The sequence below is a fragment of the Chenopodium album genome, chromosome 14, assembly GCF_948465745.1.
Source record: "Chenopodium album chromosome 14, dcCheAlbu1.1, whole genome shotgun sequence".
In the NCBI taxonomy this organism is placed as follows: Eukaryota; Viridiplantae; Streptophyta; class Magnoliopsida; order Caryophyllales; family Amaranthaceae; genus Chenopodium; species Chenopodium album.
In genome coordinates, this window is record NC_137847.1 from 5132138 (window position 1) to 5149373 (window position 17236).

The 17236-nt window shown below is 36.8% G+C and overlaps 2 protein-coding genes across 2 annotated transcripts; both read left to right on the forward strand.

The window, feature by feature from the left end:
- Positions 1-3620: 3620 nt before the first annotated feature.
- LOC145578672 (oxysterol-binding protein-related protein 4C-like) lies at positions 3621-4679 on the forward strand. Its single transcript, XM_081635966.1, has 3 exons — positions 3621-3904; positions 3985-4087; positions 4188-4679. The coding sequence occupies exons 1-3, from the start codon at positions 3687-3689 to the stop codon at positions 4440-4442; spliced, it is 576 nt and encodes a 191-aa protein (XP_081492092.1). The 5' UTR covers positions 3621-3686; the 3' UTR covers positions 4443-4679.
- Positions 4680-5690: 1011 nt separating this feature from the next.
- LOC145577655 (oxysterol-binding protein-related protein 4B-like) lies at positions 5691-12537 on the forward strand. The gene is made up of 9 exons (XM_081635134.1): positions 5691-5717; positions 6589-6753; positions 8883-9128; positions 9254-9350; positions 10239-10527; positions 10758-10863; positions 11267-11516; positions 11578-11585; positions 12340-12537. The coding sequence occupies exons 1-9, from the start codon at positions 5691-5693 to the stop codon at positions 12535-12537; spliced, it is 1386 nt and encodes a 461-aa protein (XP_081491260.1).
- Positions 12538-17236: the final 4699 nt, after the last annotated feature.

The following is a 17236-nucleotide window of genomic DNA, read 5'->3' on the forward strand; positions in this document are numbered from 1 at the left end:
CTCAAGGAAGGGATCTGGCACCCTATCCAAAACCTAGGAGCAGCAGCTCCAGCAGTCCAGTACCTTGATCTCTCCAACTTAGAAGCGTTGGCAGGATCGCCGAAGTACAAAGTGGCTGAAGGACGCCACACATCAAGCGTAACTCTGGCGTGATCAGGGACCGAAACAAGGGGAGTCGAGCCAAACCCCATCTCAAAGAAATGGAAGGTCCCAAAGGAGCCAGCTGCTGAAGAAGAAGACACATTGTTCTGCTACGCTGCAGCTTTCTTCTCTTCCCCAGCTTCTCGCAGTTTTTCCTCAGCAAAAATTCGGGGGATGTTCTCCAGGATCTCTACATCCCCATCCTTGCTGCCTCCCTCGGCAGAGGGATCCAGCTTCTCAGCTTCGTGCTAGATCTCTGCAATGAAGGACTCGGCCACGTGTTGAGGGGACAACACCCCTTCAACAAAAGATTCACCCCCCGAGCTGCGGCGGATTGCTCAGGAAGGAGAGTTGGTTGCATTACTTCCTCCTCCCCGCGTTTCTCGGGAGGGGGAGGAGTCTTCTCAGCCTCACCTCCTTAGGCAGGCGCCTCAGGAGGGGGAGGAACTTCTTCTCGTTGCTCCTCAGACCCATCCTCCTCAATTCGAGGTCTCTTTGGTGGAAGAAGGCCATCCACGAACTGCTCAGGTTTGATAACTGCCTTTCTTCGGCGCAACAACATCTCCTCTTCTGAAGATTCTTCCTCTTCAGAATCCGTTCTATCTTCTTTTTCTTCCTCCTGCAACAGAAGAAGACAGGGCGGCAAGGAGTAGAGCATGAGTGACAGTCAGGAAAAAAAAAAAAACCAAGACAAGATCTTGGGGGCTTACCAAAGATAGCAGACGTGCGTCCTCAGCTTCCCCGTCCTCTTCCTCTGATCTTCTTCTTCTTCCTCTTCTACAGTTCCAGCTGCTAAGGCCTCGGCAAATGCATGAGTTTCGGCTCCAACACTGGCTATAGCTAGCTCTTGAGGTCCCAAAAGGAAGAATGGATCTTGCTTCTGCCACCAAGCTTTCTTCTTCAAGTAATGGGCAGAGATGACAATCGAGAACTTTTTGTCCTTCAGGGCAATTGGTCGACCTGCAGATTTTAGGAAGTCCGGAGTCCGATTGGTCACTTGTCTCTCAGAGTTAATTCCGAGCAAACGATAATTGATTCTAGAAGTTGCCTCGGTCGGTACTACAAAGTTGAAATATCCTCAAACGAAGACAAAGAAAAAAAGAAATAAAAATAAAAATAAAAAAGCCTCGGCCCCAGCCAAAATCCTTACCCACTTGGTACTTTCGGCTGAGGCCGACGACAACGAACATCTTCTCCTTTAATGCATAATGGTAGCAAGGCAACCAGGTCTCGAACACTTGGGCCCTCATTCCTCTTCCCCCGGGGTTCTTCACCTTGCCGAAGAGGTCCAACAGCCTCTTCTCTTCCCCGGTGAACCCTTCTTAAGGATCGTCATCCCCAATCTTGCTTATCTTCGGATCAGGTTTGCTCAAATACCTCGGCGCACCATTGAAATTTGGATGGCTCTCTTTGTAAGGCGCCCGAACCTAGATCCATTGGCCACACCAATCCTTGTCCGAGGTATCGTTCGGACGAGAAGTAAGATGGCCTCGGACAGTTTCAATTCGCCACCAGCCAGGCCCATGATTATCGTTAGACTGGTTATTCCTGGCCAGGTTATGGAGCTTTCGAAAAACGTAAAGACTTGGTTTCAGACCATAAAAAAGGCAGGTCCAGAGGAAAGTCATCAGCCTTCGGATGCTGCCAGGAATCAGATGGTAGAGGGAGATGTTGTAGGAGTTCAGCACATCCACTATGAAGGGGTGCAACGGAAACCGAAGATCACCCTGCAGTTGGCGGATGTAAGCCCCGATGTAACCGAGTGGAGGACGATGAATCCGATCCTTAACAGTGGGCATTTGGCACCAATACCCATCCTCCTCGAGTATGTCGTAGTAGATCTCCACTTGTTCAGCAAATCGATAAGTGGCATCATTATTTATCCACCAAGGGTAAGGGTCAGTCCTCATTATTCCTCGGTTAGCCGTGACATCCCTTAACGGAGGATTCGCACCTTGGCCAAAGGTGCTAGCCGACCCTGAGCCGCGCTGCGGCGCCGAATTTAGGGGCACTGCCGCAATGGGCGCCCTCGCACCAGAAGATTCCCCTCTCTCAAACTGACGAGGGTTACGGCCTGTCAACGGCGGCATCGCCTCTATTGGCCGGTTGTGCAGAAGACTTGGTAGAGGAACTTCTTCATCCCCCTCAGACTCAACAACCCTCTTACCTCGGTCTTCGGCCATCTCAGTCGTCGGAAAAACGAAGAATTCGAGAAAAAGAAAGAAATTCAAAAAAACAAGGGTACGCTGGAAACTAAAGAAAACCAAAGTAGCTTAGGGGAAAATTACCTTTATCATAAGCAGAATTCGCTGATCTACAAGGTCGGAGCAACGGATTTTTGTTTTGAAAGCTTAATCTCAGTCAATAAGCAGAAATAGGAAGTCGCACCGGGGGCTCGCTGTGGGATTTTGCGCAAGTTTTAGTGTAGTTTGCAAGGAAATGAGGAGAGAGAGTGGGACGAGTGGCCTATATATTTCTGGAAATGGGAATTCTAGGAGTCCGCGCCATTAATCCCCACTAACTCACCTTAAAGTAACCGTTAAACACCCTCCCTCCAATGAAACTTCCCACTAAACTTTCCAACTTCCTTAATCTCTTTTTAAACGGCAGCTATTTCACTAATAACTGTCCAATTCAAATTTTTTAATTAAAATCATTTACTTCCCTCCTTTTTGCAAGCCAAAACCCGACCCGTCATCCTTCCAAATCGGGTTTGGGGGGCAAGTTGTTTGGGTCCAATTCACTCCAATTGGGCCAGTCCATAAATGATTCAATTATAAGCCCAAGGTCAAGGTTCAACTCTCCATCCATGCCAAATCAAGTCAGTCAGCCCAGTCAATGTGACAAGCCCACTTGGCTCGTGGCCCATTTCTCCTATTATGTCAAGTTATAAAAGCAATCAATCTTCTCTCTCTACATTCATTCACTTCAAGCCTCAAGCAATTAATACTCTTGCACAGCTTTCTTTCTCTAAACACCGCACTGACTTAGGCATCGGAGGGACTTTCCTCGGCACCACCCCCGAGGCCAGTTTACGTATGTTTGCTGTGCAGGAAGCCCTCGGCCCAGTCTCCACTTGGACCGAGTTCAGTCTTCAACCCACCAGAAAGAACCTGTCTGAAGGTCCCATTGTTTTCACCCGAAACACTCGATATTTGAATATTTTTGATCTTAAAGGCTTATCTATGATCAGAATGCATATCATGATCTCGAGTCCATAATATAATTGCTTGAGGTATTGATAGTATAATGGATAACAAATGAATGGTGATAGGCCCAAAATAATGGTTAACCACTGATGTTGGGCCATTTAAGTAATGGGCCACTGATTGGTTGAAGTTCTTATCATAAAATTAGCTAATAAATAAGTAATAAATAACACAGTTAGTTTTTTTTTTTTTATTTATTTTTTTATTTAAATATATATATATATATATATATTTTTTTTTCAGTCTTTTTTTTTTTTTTTTTTAGGAACTACCATAGAAACAGTGGTTCATGGGAGAAGGAAGCTAAATCTTGTAAATAGGGGAGAATGTTATGTGATGAATGCTCCAAAGTTGTTGATAAGATTATTGCCAAAGCTTGGAGTTGATTGGGTAGGAAATGTTAGAATCAAATGCCAAGAAACTAGTCTTGAAGCTGAATTATCCTTCAAAAGTGGTACATTTTTAGGTTTTGGAGGCAGTAGATCTGTTAAAGGAAAGATCATCGATTCATCTACTTTCAAGACATTATATGAAATTCATGGCCAATGGGACAGGTGATTGCGTTATTTTCAAGTCAAGTCATATATTTAGCATGTGACACGGAATACTAATTTCTATATTTATACATCTCCAGGATTGTAAATGTAACGGATACCATGGATGGAAAAACTAAAGTCCTATACGATGCCAGAGAGGTTCTTTCTACACTTCCCGCCTTAACTCTAAGGGATCCAGAGGTACTCAAATTTTGGACGAATTTCTTATTGTTGTATTAGCTCTAAACTCTTTTCACAATTTTAATTTAAGATATTAATGATTTAGCACATAATTTTTCAGGGAGTGTGGCAAAGTGAATCAGGGGTAGTGTGGGGAGAAGTGAGTAAAGGAATTCTAAGCAAAGAGTGGGACAAAGCAAGAGAAGCAAAGAGAACAGTTGAGGAGAGAGAAAGAGAACTCTTAAAACAAAGGAAATCAATGGGTGAAGATTGGTTTCCAAAGCATTTTGATTTATCTTATTCCCCCGAATTTGGTTGGGAATGCACTCCTAAAGAAAAGATCATTCCACCTGCTCCTATTATTTTCCCAATTTAATTTTACCTTTTTTTTTGGATAATGTTAATGATTAAATGTAGTGGTAATTTAATTTAATTAGACAAGTACTGTATTTTTAATTATTTATGTTACAGCTAGTTTAAGTTTAAAAGACAAATTGAATTAAATTAGAGTTGAAGTGGATGCATGTATTCATTATATCAAAATATATAATGTGTTAGCCTTTTTTCTATGACGAATATTATACTTATATATGGGAAATACTCTAGGTTTTATTGGGAGATCAATTAGATGACACTCTAAAACCATTAAGTATTTAAGACTACTTATATTATTTTCTTTGTAAGAGAAGCTCTGGAATCCTCCATCTATAAATGTACTCTTATTTGATCAAACCACGTAAATTCTTTTGTTTATTTACCTTTTAATGAATTACTTTCTCTTATTTTCAATTGATGTATTCTAAGGATTCACTAGGCCAGGAGATCTGTCCCAATCACTATAGAAGGATTTATTCACTTGGAGATCGAGACATTGATAAATGCTAGTACTATGATATACAAAGTAGTTAGTGATAGAAAAAAATAAATCGATCCCGAGCTACAACGTAGCAGATAGAGGGGTAGTTTATATATTACAAAATCCTTGATGATTCGTCTCCTCCTAACCAGTACAAACTTCTGAACAAGAATTGAATGAAACAAATGGGCAATGTGTCATGTGTGAATCACATTAGTTTCTTCTATGATTGATGGAGTTATTGCTAGTACAACCATGAACTACTTCGCATTTCTCAAAACCATTAAACTAAGGCAGCATAAACATTCAAGCATTGCTTATTTGATGAGTAGTATTATTTATTTGTCTCCTCAATCAACAATTCAACACTAAATAGCTAGTTTTGTACTTCTTTCTATCTCACCTCATCATATCGATCGATCATAATGGTATGTAACTCTCTCACTCTCTATTTTTACGTGTTTTTTTGTTAGTCGAAAAATGAGCTAGTGCAATGATTTAGGGACAAAATGTACATGAGTACGTACGTACGATCCGAGGAGATTATTCATAGCTTTGATGCATGCTTTGTTATCGTGTTCAAACCTTCTAAATTCAAGGGATCGGACTTACATTATATTTTCTAGCTTAAATTTTCTTTCACTTTTACATATGTTGTTTGTCTTTTATTTCCTACTATGATCGATTTGTATATAAATATTACAATTGGTAGTTGCCTGAGATGCTTGTGTAGGTTGATGGAAAACCATATATAACTAGCTTAATAAAATGTTTCGGTTTTTAGTATACAAGCAAGTATAGATTTTTACATACGGTGTACTATAAGTTTTAAGTTACGTAAGTCTTTTTCAAAGGTTGAGGTGAAGTGGCGGCATCATATCTCACCTATGTGTAGCCTAGTCTAAGGTTTTCGAGTTTTTCATAATTGCACGTTGTTACTCATGAGTTAGAGGTGATCAAAGTTAGCCTAACTAGAAAAGTGGTCGAGTTTAAGCAAAATTTTACTATTAAAATAAGTTATAATTAATGAGGACTACCCAAGTTCAATTTTACTATTACAATAAATTATAATAACGTCTAATACAAATACAGATAAATGAAAATTAACTGAATAGAATGCTCCTATAACACTATTGTCAACGGCTACACTTATTAGGAGCACGTTGCACAGACAGTCATTTGATTGACCAAATTAATTATCAACATTCAATGTTCAACTATATTTGCTTTACAAAGTAGCTTCACTTAGCATTTGCGCATCTAACATCTCCACTTATGGTCAAACAATATTACCTCACAATGCAACGTTTCATTTATTTGTTTACTCATTTTTTTCAAGAACCATCAACAACTACTCCGTAAGTTTCAATATGTTTTTATTTCTCATTTTCAATAAGTTTCAATATGTTGATGTATTTAATTTTACATGTAGAACCATTATTTAAATTATGGAGTTAAAAATTATAAAGTTCACCCATAAAATAAAATGTTTAACTTAAGGTTTATTTCATCACTTAATTTCCATTTATCTGAATTTATCGATTTTATCGGAACTTAGTACAACTTATATTATAAAACATAAGTCATGTCCTATTCATCCGATTTTCACTCAACAGACCTTATATACGGAGTAACTTAGTTGGTGGTTATATGTATGTATGTATAGGATCATGATTTGAAGACTGAGAACAATAAGGATGTCATATTAACATCTCCTCTCTCTCTAGAAGGGATTTCACCGGATATTGATTATAAGGCTTCCAATATTCTTCAATTGATTTTCAGTCTCTTTAAGAATATTAGACCTGGAGCTGATCTTACTTGTTTCAATGTAAGGTTTTATCTACTTTTATTAAATTTTATGCCACGTACAAAGTTGGTCATTTTATGGGAACAAATGAGTAGATAAAAACTAAAAATGTCATAATTGTGTACTTTAATCTTACACTTGCTAAATTTCAAAAGCGATCTATCATTTATTCATTTAAAATTAGTATTTGGGCCCGGATGCCCTGGGCCATTATATGGGTTGATCATCACAACATAAAAATATCGCAAATTTAAGATGCACCATACCTAGAAATAGGTGCACCACGCCTATACTTTTGAACATTTAGTAAAAAAATCTGAACAATTGCAAGTTTTGAACATGTAGTAAAAACATTTGAAAATCGCAAATTTTGAACATTTTCTTAAAAAATCTGAACAATTGCAATGCATCATGTCTATAATTTTGAACATTTAGTAAAAAAAATCTGAACAATCGCGAATTTTGAACATTTAGTAAAAAAATCTGAACATCGCAAATTTGAACATTTAGTAAAAAAAATTTGACAATCACAATGCACCATGTCTATACTTTTGAACATTTAGAGCACTATCAGCAGAGATAAAAAAAAAATTCCCTCACCACTCTCTCTCTAACTTTCCCTCTCCTCCACATCAGATTTTTAAAGAAAGAATTTTTTCCATCCCACCAACAACAAACCAAAAAATTCCCTCACCACTCTCTTTCTTACTTTTCACTATACCCCACTATATTCTCTCTCTTACTTATTTTCAATTATTATAATAATTATTATTCATATACTTGATGATAATAAAATTGTGACTTTAATTAATTACGAACTAATTAAATAATAATGATTAGTGGAAGACATAAGTAATAAAACTAGAAATGCATTACATTAATAAAAAGTAAAATATGATTACGATACATGATGATTAAAGCGTCATTAGATTTTAAGGGTTATTGTCACCAAACTTTTCCCAAATGTGCTCTATCAAGTCATCTTTCAAGGATTGATGAGTTCGTCTATTGCGCATAGCATCCCTTATCTCCAAATATTTATTAATGTTGATAGGACGTCCTGTTTGAAACTGAAATGTCTCATCATTACACACTTGAATGATACAATTATGAAATTTAAAGAGTAAAAAACGATATTTTCATAGTATCAAAATATTGAAAAATGGATGTCTATTTATAGATCAAGTTTTTTTTCCGTTGGTAATTTTAGTTTTTTTTTAAAAATAATTTACTGTATACAAAATAGCCGTTTTACACTAAAACGGTAATATATTTACTGTTAGAACAAAGCTCTTCCAAAAAATGACACGTGTAAGAAGATCAATGGCTGACAATTAAACTCACCACAACATTGTATTTTTACCGTTGAAATATTAATTAATGTTAACTTTATGGTGGGCCCCACACAAAATTAATAAAAAAAAAAGAAAAAAACACAAAAACCTGCGCCATACCCCATCAAAAGTCAGCAACAATCAAGTTGAGAAAATTTTCTCCAAGAGAAAAAAATCTCATTTTTTCTAGATTTTTTTTGAGAAATTTTGTTGGTGGGATACTTTTTTTGGGGGAAAAAAAATTCTAGAGGAGAAAATTTTCTCTATTGCAAGTGCTCTTAGTAAAAAAAATATGAATAATAACAAATTTTGAACATTTAGTAAAAAAAACCTGAACAATCGCAAATTTTGAATTATTAAGAGTCAGACAAATTTTGAAATAAGTTTGTCTGACTCGTAATAATTCAATGGTTTTGTAATATAAATTGAACATTTAATGTATGCAAAATGAACATTTCTTTATAAAATATGAACATAAAAGTTGCATGTTTATGTTCAGTTTTTGTGAAGTGTTCATATTTTTTTACTAAATGTTCATTTTTTGTAAAATGTTCAATTTTTTATACTAAATATTCAAAAGTATAAACGTGGTGCACATAATACTAATTGATAAAAATATCACATGGAGTATTGAAGGGGCCGGGTTATTTACGTGGTACATAAACCTTTTTTTTTTTTTTTTAATTGACAAAGGCTAAACCTTCTAGTAGAGGGGAGTAATATTTAATGAATGTGAATCAAATCCAAACTTTTGAAATAAATTATGTTTTTACTCTAGTTTATTACGTAATAACAATAAAATGTGTACATTTTCAGCTACCTCCCTTGTTTAATTTTCCAAAATCACAACTACAATGCTATGGAGAATTAGTCTATTGTGTAAACATGGACATGCTTAGAAAATGCGCCACCGGAGAGAATGCCATCGACCTGATGATCTCGGTTGTTGCTTGGAACCTCTCCGCTCTTCGTAGGCCGGTGTTTGGGGTTGCCCCATTCAACCCTATTCTTGGTGAAACTCATCATGCATCTAGAGGCACCCTCAACGTTCTAGTTGAACAAGTACGTACGTACGTGATTTACTAATTTAATTTAATACTCTGTATTTTGTACTCCAAATTACCGTACATGTATGTGGCATATATACATACGTATTTGTACCATCTTTTGCTGCCCCTTGTTTGAAGTTTTCTCATCATCCGCCAGTAACAGCATTGCATGGAACTGACGAGGCTAACAATGTTGAACTCATTTGGTGCCAACATAATGTTCCTAAGTTCTATGGTATTGTCATTACTCCTTTAAAATGCTTATGTACATTTTATTTTCCTTAATAATCACTCAACTATTAAAGCATATGTTCGGTATTAATTACAATTATGGCTAAGATAATTATATAATTTATTTGTATTAATTAATTATTCATTGTTTGTTTGAACCAAACAATACTATTAGAGCACAAGTTTGCATGTTTGGTTCTATTGATCAATTTCAGTTTGGAAAAATTTGATGCCAGCAATCTCAAGTACTTACGCATGGTCAGTTTTCTTTAAAGGTCAAATTATTGATAAACTCAAGGCGGTCCTAACATTAAGGGTTATGTGCTTCTCAATAAGGTCACTAACATATTTTTTTAACCAATTTAACCGGTGAGTGTCACATGTATGTCTTGTTTCTTTTAGGCTTAGTTTTTTTTTAAAAAAAAATTAACCCTCCACCCTTCTAATCACCCACCCTTTCCTTCGAGCCATGTTCTCTTCACCTTAAACAATACAATACACAGTATTCAGTAAAATAAATAACTAAAAATTCAACACGTGACAATTTTAACCGGTTTGCCAGTTCATAATAAATAGGCTTAGGGATTGTTTTAAGAAGTACCCCAAAAGTTGAGACTGCCATAAGTTGAACAAAAAAATTAGCGCTTTTTATATAAACAAGTCCATAGTTAGGACTAATAGTGTCAATTCTTTTTAATTTCTAGTTTTTACTATGGTACAATAATTACAGTATTTATCTATCAAGTAATGAATTTTTACCAAATATTTTTAGACAATTAATTAATTAATTAATTAATTAGTCAAACTAGCTAATACAACTAACCAACTTGAATAACTAATTTATTTTCTTCAATGTTAATTGTTCTCTAATGATCTAATGCCTTTGTTAAAGGAACTGTCATAGAAGGAGTGACCCATGGAAAGAGGAGGCTAAATCTATTAGAAAAGGGAGAAAGTTATGTGATGAACTCTCCAACACTACAATTTAGATTATTACCAAAACCAGGTGCTTCTTGGGTAGGAAATATGAAGATTAAGTGCCAAGAAACGGGTCTTCAAGCCGAATTATACTTCAAAAGTGGTTCTTTTTTGGGCTTAGGAGGAGCTAATGGGGCTATCAAAGGCAAAATCTTTGATTGGTCAAAGAAATTATTATTCGAAATTCATGGTCAATGGGACAGGTACTCGTAATTAATTTGTCGTCAATTTATATGAACTATGTTTGACATTAGTCATCACACTATATTGGATCTTGAGATCAATTATCATCATCTGCCCTAGTGAATCTTTAAACACCCAAAAAAAAAAAAAGTATTAGCATGAGTATGTGACTTTCATAATGTTTTCATAATATGAAATCATTAGCATAAATACACAAACAAATAACTAAATTTGAAATCTATTGCTTTAGGAGTGTTTATATAAAGGATATTATGGATGGAAAAACCAAGGTCCTATACAATCCAAAAGAGGTTGTTTCTGCACTTCTCACCCCAATTCTAAGGGACCCTAATGAGGTACGTCGCATATACACATTTGTTGTTTCTTAATTAGTTTAATAATTTACCTCCTATGGAGTACTCTTTCTAGAGATTGGGTGGACAAATTCCTAGTATGTTATACCTTTTTTTACTTCAACTTTTTATTTTTTCCCCTTCTATTTAGTATGGAGTATAACGTAAAGACCAGAGAATAAGATCTAAGTATGTAGGTGGAAGTCAAGTGCAATATACACCTCGTGACCTTGTAAGTCGTAACAATCGATAATCCTAATCATGAAAAATGAACATATATAATGTGTTAGAAATCAGATATTGTGATTACTTCTGTCAAATATTTTACCGATTAAACTAGCTTTGTTATAATGGCATGATTATTTTAATGATTATTTAATTTTATTACTACTTGTATATTAAAAAGGGGGTGTGCCAAAGTGAATCGGCAATAGTATGGGCAGAAGTGAGCAAAGCTATTCTAAGCAAAGAGTGGAATAAAGCAAGAGAGGCAAAGAGAACAGTTGAAGAAAAGGAAAGAGAACTCATGAAGCAAAGAAAATCAAGGGGAGAAGATTGGACTCCCAAGCACTTTGATTTGTCTTACACCCCTGATTCTGGTTGGGATTGCTCGCCTAAACAAAAGATTGTGTCACCGGCTCCGATCTTTCTACATTGTATTTCATTCAGTTCTAATTAGATAGTCACATTATACTTGTTCAAAATTACTATATAAAGGTGACACTGTAAGTCCGTGACAATTAATCATTTAAGGTTTACATGGTATCATGTTGACAAATTATCAATCAAAATTGCAAAAATATTTGCTTGATTGTATCAAGGCATAGTGTCACGGTCCGGGAGATTGGGCCCCAAAACGTGCGGCACGCTCTAGCCTTTTGGCAGCAAGAACGCTAGCCTTAACTGGAAGAGGGGCTTGTGAGCACAAAGCAACACAAGCGGGCAATTAATCACAGGAGCACTCTCGTCTATTTGAGTGACGGAGTGCGGGTGGTCGGTGCTTGTGACGGTCGATACTTCAAGGCGGGCACAAGCGGATCCGAACCACGAGTTCTTAGTGCGTTAAGTTGGTTTGGAGAGGAGCTATTATGCAAGTAAGACACAATATCTATAAAGGTCTAACAACAAACAAGCATAAGAGCAAGGCAATACTTGGTAGAAGGCTTAAGATTTCATTAATCATTCACCCTCTAAAGAGCTTTAATTTGATTATAAGGAGAATTCCTAGTGAACACTGAACTGACAGTAACACAATAATGGGATCTCAGGCCTAGAAAACATAAACTAAACACTAAGAAAGCATCTAAAGGGAATCTAATACATCAAAAGGAGTCGGATTCTAACATCCTCCCCCAGTTAAGTTGTCAACGACCTCGTCGACTTACAAGAGTTACAATCAAAATTAGAAAATCCTAAACTATCTTGAGTCTCTGGTGCGCCGTTGAAGCGGCTGACTTCTTGGATCTTTGCTCACTTTAGATCGAGATCTTCGTTGTTGTCGAGGAGCTTGTCTTTGGGGTTGCTATGCTCAAACAACTTGTTGAGAGCTTCATCTCTAAATTTCCTCCTGGGAGTGGTGTTTGTAGTGGAGAGCTGCTTCTACGATCATCTGTTGGGGAGCTGCTTCCTTTAGACTGTGGTGGTGGGCTTCAATTTGTGGCTGGTGCTTTTGGGTGACCATTGTTTCTGTGATCCCCTACACGTGACCTTCGTTATTTGCTCGACCACTGTTTTCCCTCTCTCTTAGGAGGTTCTCCTTTAGTGTCTCTTTGGGGTCTCTGGGCTCGTCGCTCTTTGCTTCGAATCGGGTGTTTGATTTTGAGTTTGGCGGGGGTGTATCTTGGATGTTGCCGACTCGCTGAGCTTCATCTCCCGCTTCAAGGTGTCTGTGGCGCGAGCTTGTTTCTTCGATGTCGCCTTCTTCGGTGGCTCCATCACTCGCATTGCCGATAGGTATCGGACTTTGGGTTCTTCTGGGGCGATCATTCTCATGGAGCTCATCCTGTAGATCGTACCCATTCTTTAAACTGGACTGTTGTCTTTGCTGGTCTCTTTCTCTTGCACGGACATGGATGACAATCACTTTTGGATCTTGTCAAGCTCTTCTTTATGCTCGCACTCCCACCATTTGTGTGGGCCTCGACAAAGTATGCAATTCAGCGGCCTAGTATTTGCTGAGGATGTGCTAGCCTTAGAGTTTCCGGAGTTGTGGGAGGGGGTCGATGTTGATCTCTGCGCATCACCTCCTCCACTTCTTCTCTGATATGTATTGACGGTGTTGGACGATACTCAAGAGTTGTTCTCTGTACCCTTTGGAGAGCTTGGAGTCGGGCTATTGGAGCGTGTTGACGTCCCGCTTGAATCATTCTCGGATTGACGGCCCTTCCTGACTGAGTAGTCCATCAATCTCTCAGAAGCGCACATAGCAGCAGCGAGGGTATCAATCTTCTGCCTTAAAATCTCTCGTTGCGCCCATTCCTTTAACCCATTGACAAAATTGAACACACGATCTTTCTCGTTCATGTCTGTGATGTCCAACATTATCGCCGAGTATTCCTTCACATAGTCGCGAAGAGAGCCCTTCTGGCGGCACTCCTGCAACTTCATCCGAGCAACAAAGTCTGTATTATCCGGGTAGAATTGTTCTTTGAGTTCCTCTTTAAACTCCGCCCATGTATCGATCTTTATCCTTCCTGCTTCGATATCTGCGTGCTTGGTGCGCCACCAAAGCTTGGCATCTTCGGACAAGTACATAATGGCAGTATCCACCTTATGATCGTTACTCAATTGACATATTCAGAAGTACTGCTTCATGTCGAAGAGGAAGTTGTCGACTTCTTTAGCATCTCTAGCGCCACTGTATTCGCGAGGTTTGGGCGGCTTTACCTTCGCCGCACCAATACCAAGTGCGTCTCTACCCACAACGCGCATCAGGGTAGCACATTTCTCAAGTGCTTCATCGGCTTGTCCTTGAACAAATTGCAATTGTTCGCGGAGAGCATCTCTATCTTCCATCAAGTTTACAATTTGCTCAGCTTGCTCGTGTACAATGACTTATAGCTGGGACCATTCGTCCGCTTTCGTCTCGAGCCAACCGAGTCTTTTCTCTACGAATTCCATCTTCGTGCAGCCCTCCTTGGTGTCTACACGGATTGCTTGCGACGAGGTTTGGACCTCGGCTTTGATACCAACTGTCACGGTCCGGGAGATAGGGCCTCGAAACGTGCGGCGTGCTCTAACCTTTTGGTGGCAAGAACACTAGCCTTAAGCGAAAGAGGGGCTTGTGAGCACAAAACAACACAAGCGGGCAATTAATCACAGGAGCACTCTCGTCTATTTGGGCGACGGAGTGCGGGTGGTCGGTGCTTGAGATGGCCGATACTTCAACGCGGGCACAAGCGGATCTGAACCACGAGTTCTTAGTGCGTTAAGTTGGTTTGGAGGGGAGCTATCATGCAAGTAAGACACAATATCTATAAAGGTCTAACAACAAACAAACATAAAAGCAAGGCAACACTTGGTAGAAGGCTTAAGATTTCATTAATCATTCACCCTCTAAAGAACTTTAATTTGATTACAAGGAGAATCCCCAATGAACACTGAACTGACAGTAACACAATAATGGGACCTCAGGCCTAGAAAACATAAACTAAAATCTAAGAAAGCATATAAAGGGAATCTAATACATAAAAGAAGTCGGATTCTAACACATAGGTAGTAACACTATAAGCTAAGTTTTTATTTGAAAGTTCATTCTTGCTCCTCTGTAACTTGATTTATACTATGTAAGCCTTTACCGGTTCCGTTCATCTTTCCTATTTAATTTTCTTCATTTTAGTTCATTAGGTTCATTCGAATACAATAGTTATATTACTAGTCTAAATTATAACAAAATAATGACACCGTGACAATTAATTAATTGAGAACAAAAGATTATATTTATATATCATGCTTGTTGACAAATAATTAATGAAATTCAAAAATTAGTTAGATTTAATTGATGCAATGCATCTGAATTCTGATCCCAGCATCACACTATAGAAGGATTCACTAGAAGAGGCATGCATCGATAGATGCTACTATGATAAATATAATATAGCATGTTTTGGTAGAGTACGACAAATTTTATAAATGAAGATAATAAATTACAAGTTCGATCAGTATCCCGAAAAATCCTTAGAATGAGTAGCTCCTAGCCCCTGCTTCTAGTAGAAGGCGCTCTGGTGGGATCCTCACGGACAGAAAAAGCCTGCAGTCAGAGTGATCGAGTGACGATGTGGTGGTGAACCTCTCATTCGAATTCAGTGCTCTCCGAACCGTGCGGGAGGGTGTAAGTTTTCACTTTTTATAACAGCAATAACTCAATTTATCAGAGAAGAAAGTCAAGAAACTAATGTGATCCACACATACAGTACATTGCCCATTTTCCTTCATTCAAATCAAGTTCACAAGTTTGTACCGGTTAATCAGTGAGGATTTTTGTCATACATTTTATGAATTACGAATTACTCCATCCATTTTTAAAGTTCGTTAATTGTTTCACAGAAAAGTCAAAATAACAACTAAGTTTGAGATATGACTATATGAGGGAATATTATTAAAGAAAAAAAAATCTGAACTCATAATAGATAATTTATTTCAACTATAAAAATTGGTGCATGTAATGATGTAATAGAAAACAGGTTATGTATGTATAGTACGCCATGATACAAAAGAGGTTATGAAGTATTTTATACCCCATCCGTTTTATATTATTTATAACGATTAGACATCTTTCTCTTTATTTTATGTCAAATCGTTGCAAAAAAAATGAAACGGAGGTAGTACTTGCTCCATTTCTCCATGCGCAAAGTTTTAGGAGAAACTGAAAAAAGTAATAAAATATGGAGGTAGTGTGATAGGTGAGTGAATAAAAAAGGTACGGAGTAAAAACCAAAAGTAGTAGAGAGAATTGGAGGAGAGAATATGAAATTACTAAAATATTATTCATATTGAGTCTACTAATTGAGAGAAATAAATTAAATATTATAAAGGCTTTATTACATATAAAGAAATGGAGCAAGTATTTAAAAATGGAGGGAATATTACTTTACAGGTATACCATGACGATAACATGGTGAGATGGTAATTGATCATTAGCAACACCATTGATGTATAGGCTGCATACCTGCATCTGTAGTTGTCAAGTGATAGAAACATGCAATGCTTGTCGGTCTACTGTCTACGTACCTCAATTAAGGACGCAAAATAAATTTAATACGTAATATACTTGTATACTTATTATTTACCATTTCAACCACCTAATATACATTAGAATTCTTCTTGTGAATAGGGTTTCCTAATATTTATTTCTTCTTACCTTCTAAAAAAAAATAAAATAAAATAAAATAAAAAGTTAACCACCTAATATCTCAATGCTCGATCTTAACCATCTAATAATTAAGCCGTCAAAGGCATTGTGCATGTTAAAGCAAACAGACTATCTTTTTAATCAAATGATGGTGTCTCTCTACGTGTAAAATAATCAACCGTACTTTTCAATGTATAGTCATAGGGCTTGGTAGGTGGAAAATAAAAATTAATAAAATGATGAGAGATTTAAGCCCCATTTTATTTATTTAATTTGATTTTTATATTTGTCATTGTCAACACACAAATTTGACTTTATTATTATGCATTGAAAATTTGAAAGTGAAAAGTATACTCTCGATCTGTAAGATTGATATGTGAAAGTACATGATTAGTTTGACTTATTATGACAAAATTAGGATAAATTTTGATAAGTTAAAAATAAGTTTACATTAAAATTATAAAGGATTTTTTGATAGAAAGTACTTAATAATATCCAAATTTTATGAGAAACTACCTAATAAAAAAAATATTGTAAGAAACTACATGATAAATGGTAAAATATTGTAAAATATCCTCTCCGTTTTTTTTATTTGCGTCACTTTGAATTGCACAAAGTTTTAGAGGAATAATATAATATTGTGAGTGGGTGAATAAATTATTATAGTAAAAGTAAGATGGAAACCATGAAAGTGAAAGTATGTGAGAGAGGATAGATATTTTTATTATTTTAGTGGGGACCATGAAAGATAGAGAAATGATAAAATAAGTTGAGTGGAGTTTAAAGTAAGAGAGATAAATGATAAAATATAGTATAAAGTTACCAAATATAGAAGTAATGCATGTAAAAAAAAACACCCATAAAAGAAAAGTGATGCAAATAAAAAAAACGGAGGAAGTACTACATTTGGTCGTATTTTCAATGTTAACTTAATTTTTCGACGTTGACCATCTTAAAAAACCCCTTAAAATCACCGTTTTTATCCCCAAAACCAACATAACCCGCTTGACACTTCCTCCACCACAC

Excerpts from the sequence above, each read along its gene's own strand:
- LOC145578672 (XM_081635966.1), top strand. The coding sequence starts at position 3,687 with ATGAATGCTCCAAAGTTGTTGATAAGATTATTGCCAAAGCTTGGAGTT. Across the intron at positions 3,905-3,984 it reads ATTCATGGCCAATGGGACAG|GATTGTAAATGTAACGGATA; the intron begins GTGATTGCGTTA and ends ATACATCTCCAG. Across the intron at positions 4,088-4,187 it reads TAACTCTAAGGGATCCAGAG|GGAGTGTGGCAAAGTGAATC; the intron begins GTACTCAAATTT and ends ATAATTTTTCAG.
- LOC145577655 (XM_081635134.1), top strand. The coding sequence starts at position 5,691 with ATGTTTCGGTTTTTAGTATACAAGCAA. Across the intron at positions 6,754-8,882 it reads CTGATCTTACTTGTTTCAAT|CTACCTCCCTTGTTTAATTT; the intron begins GTAAGGTTTTAT and ends GTACATTTTCAG. Across the intron at positions 10,864-11,266 it reads TTCTAAGGGACCCTAATGAG|GGGGTGTGCCAAAGTGAATC; the intron begins GTACGTCGCATA and ends TATATTAAAAAG.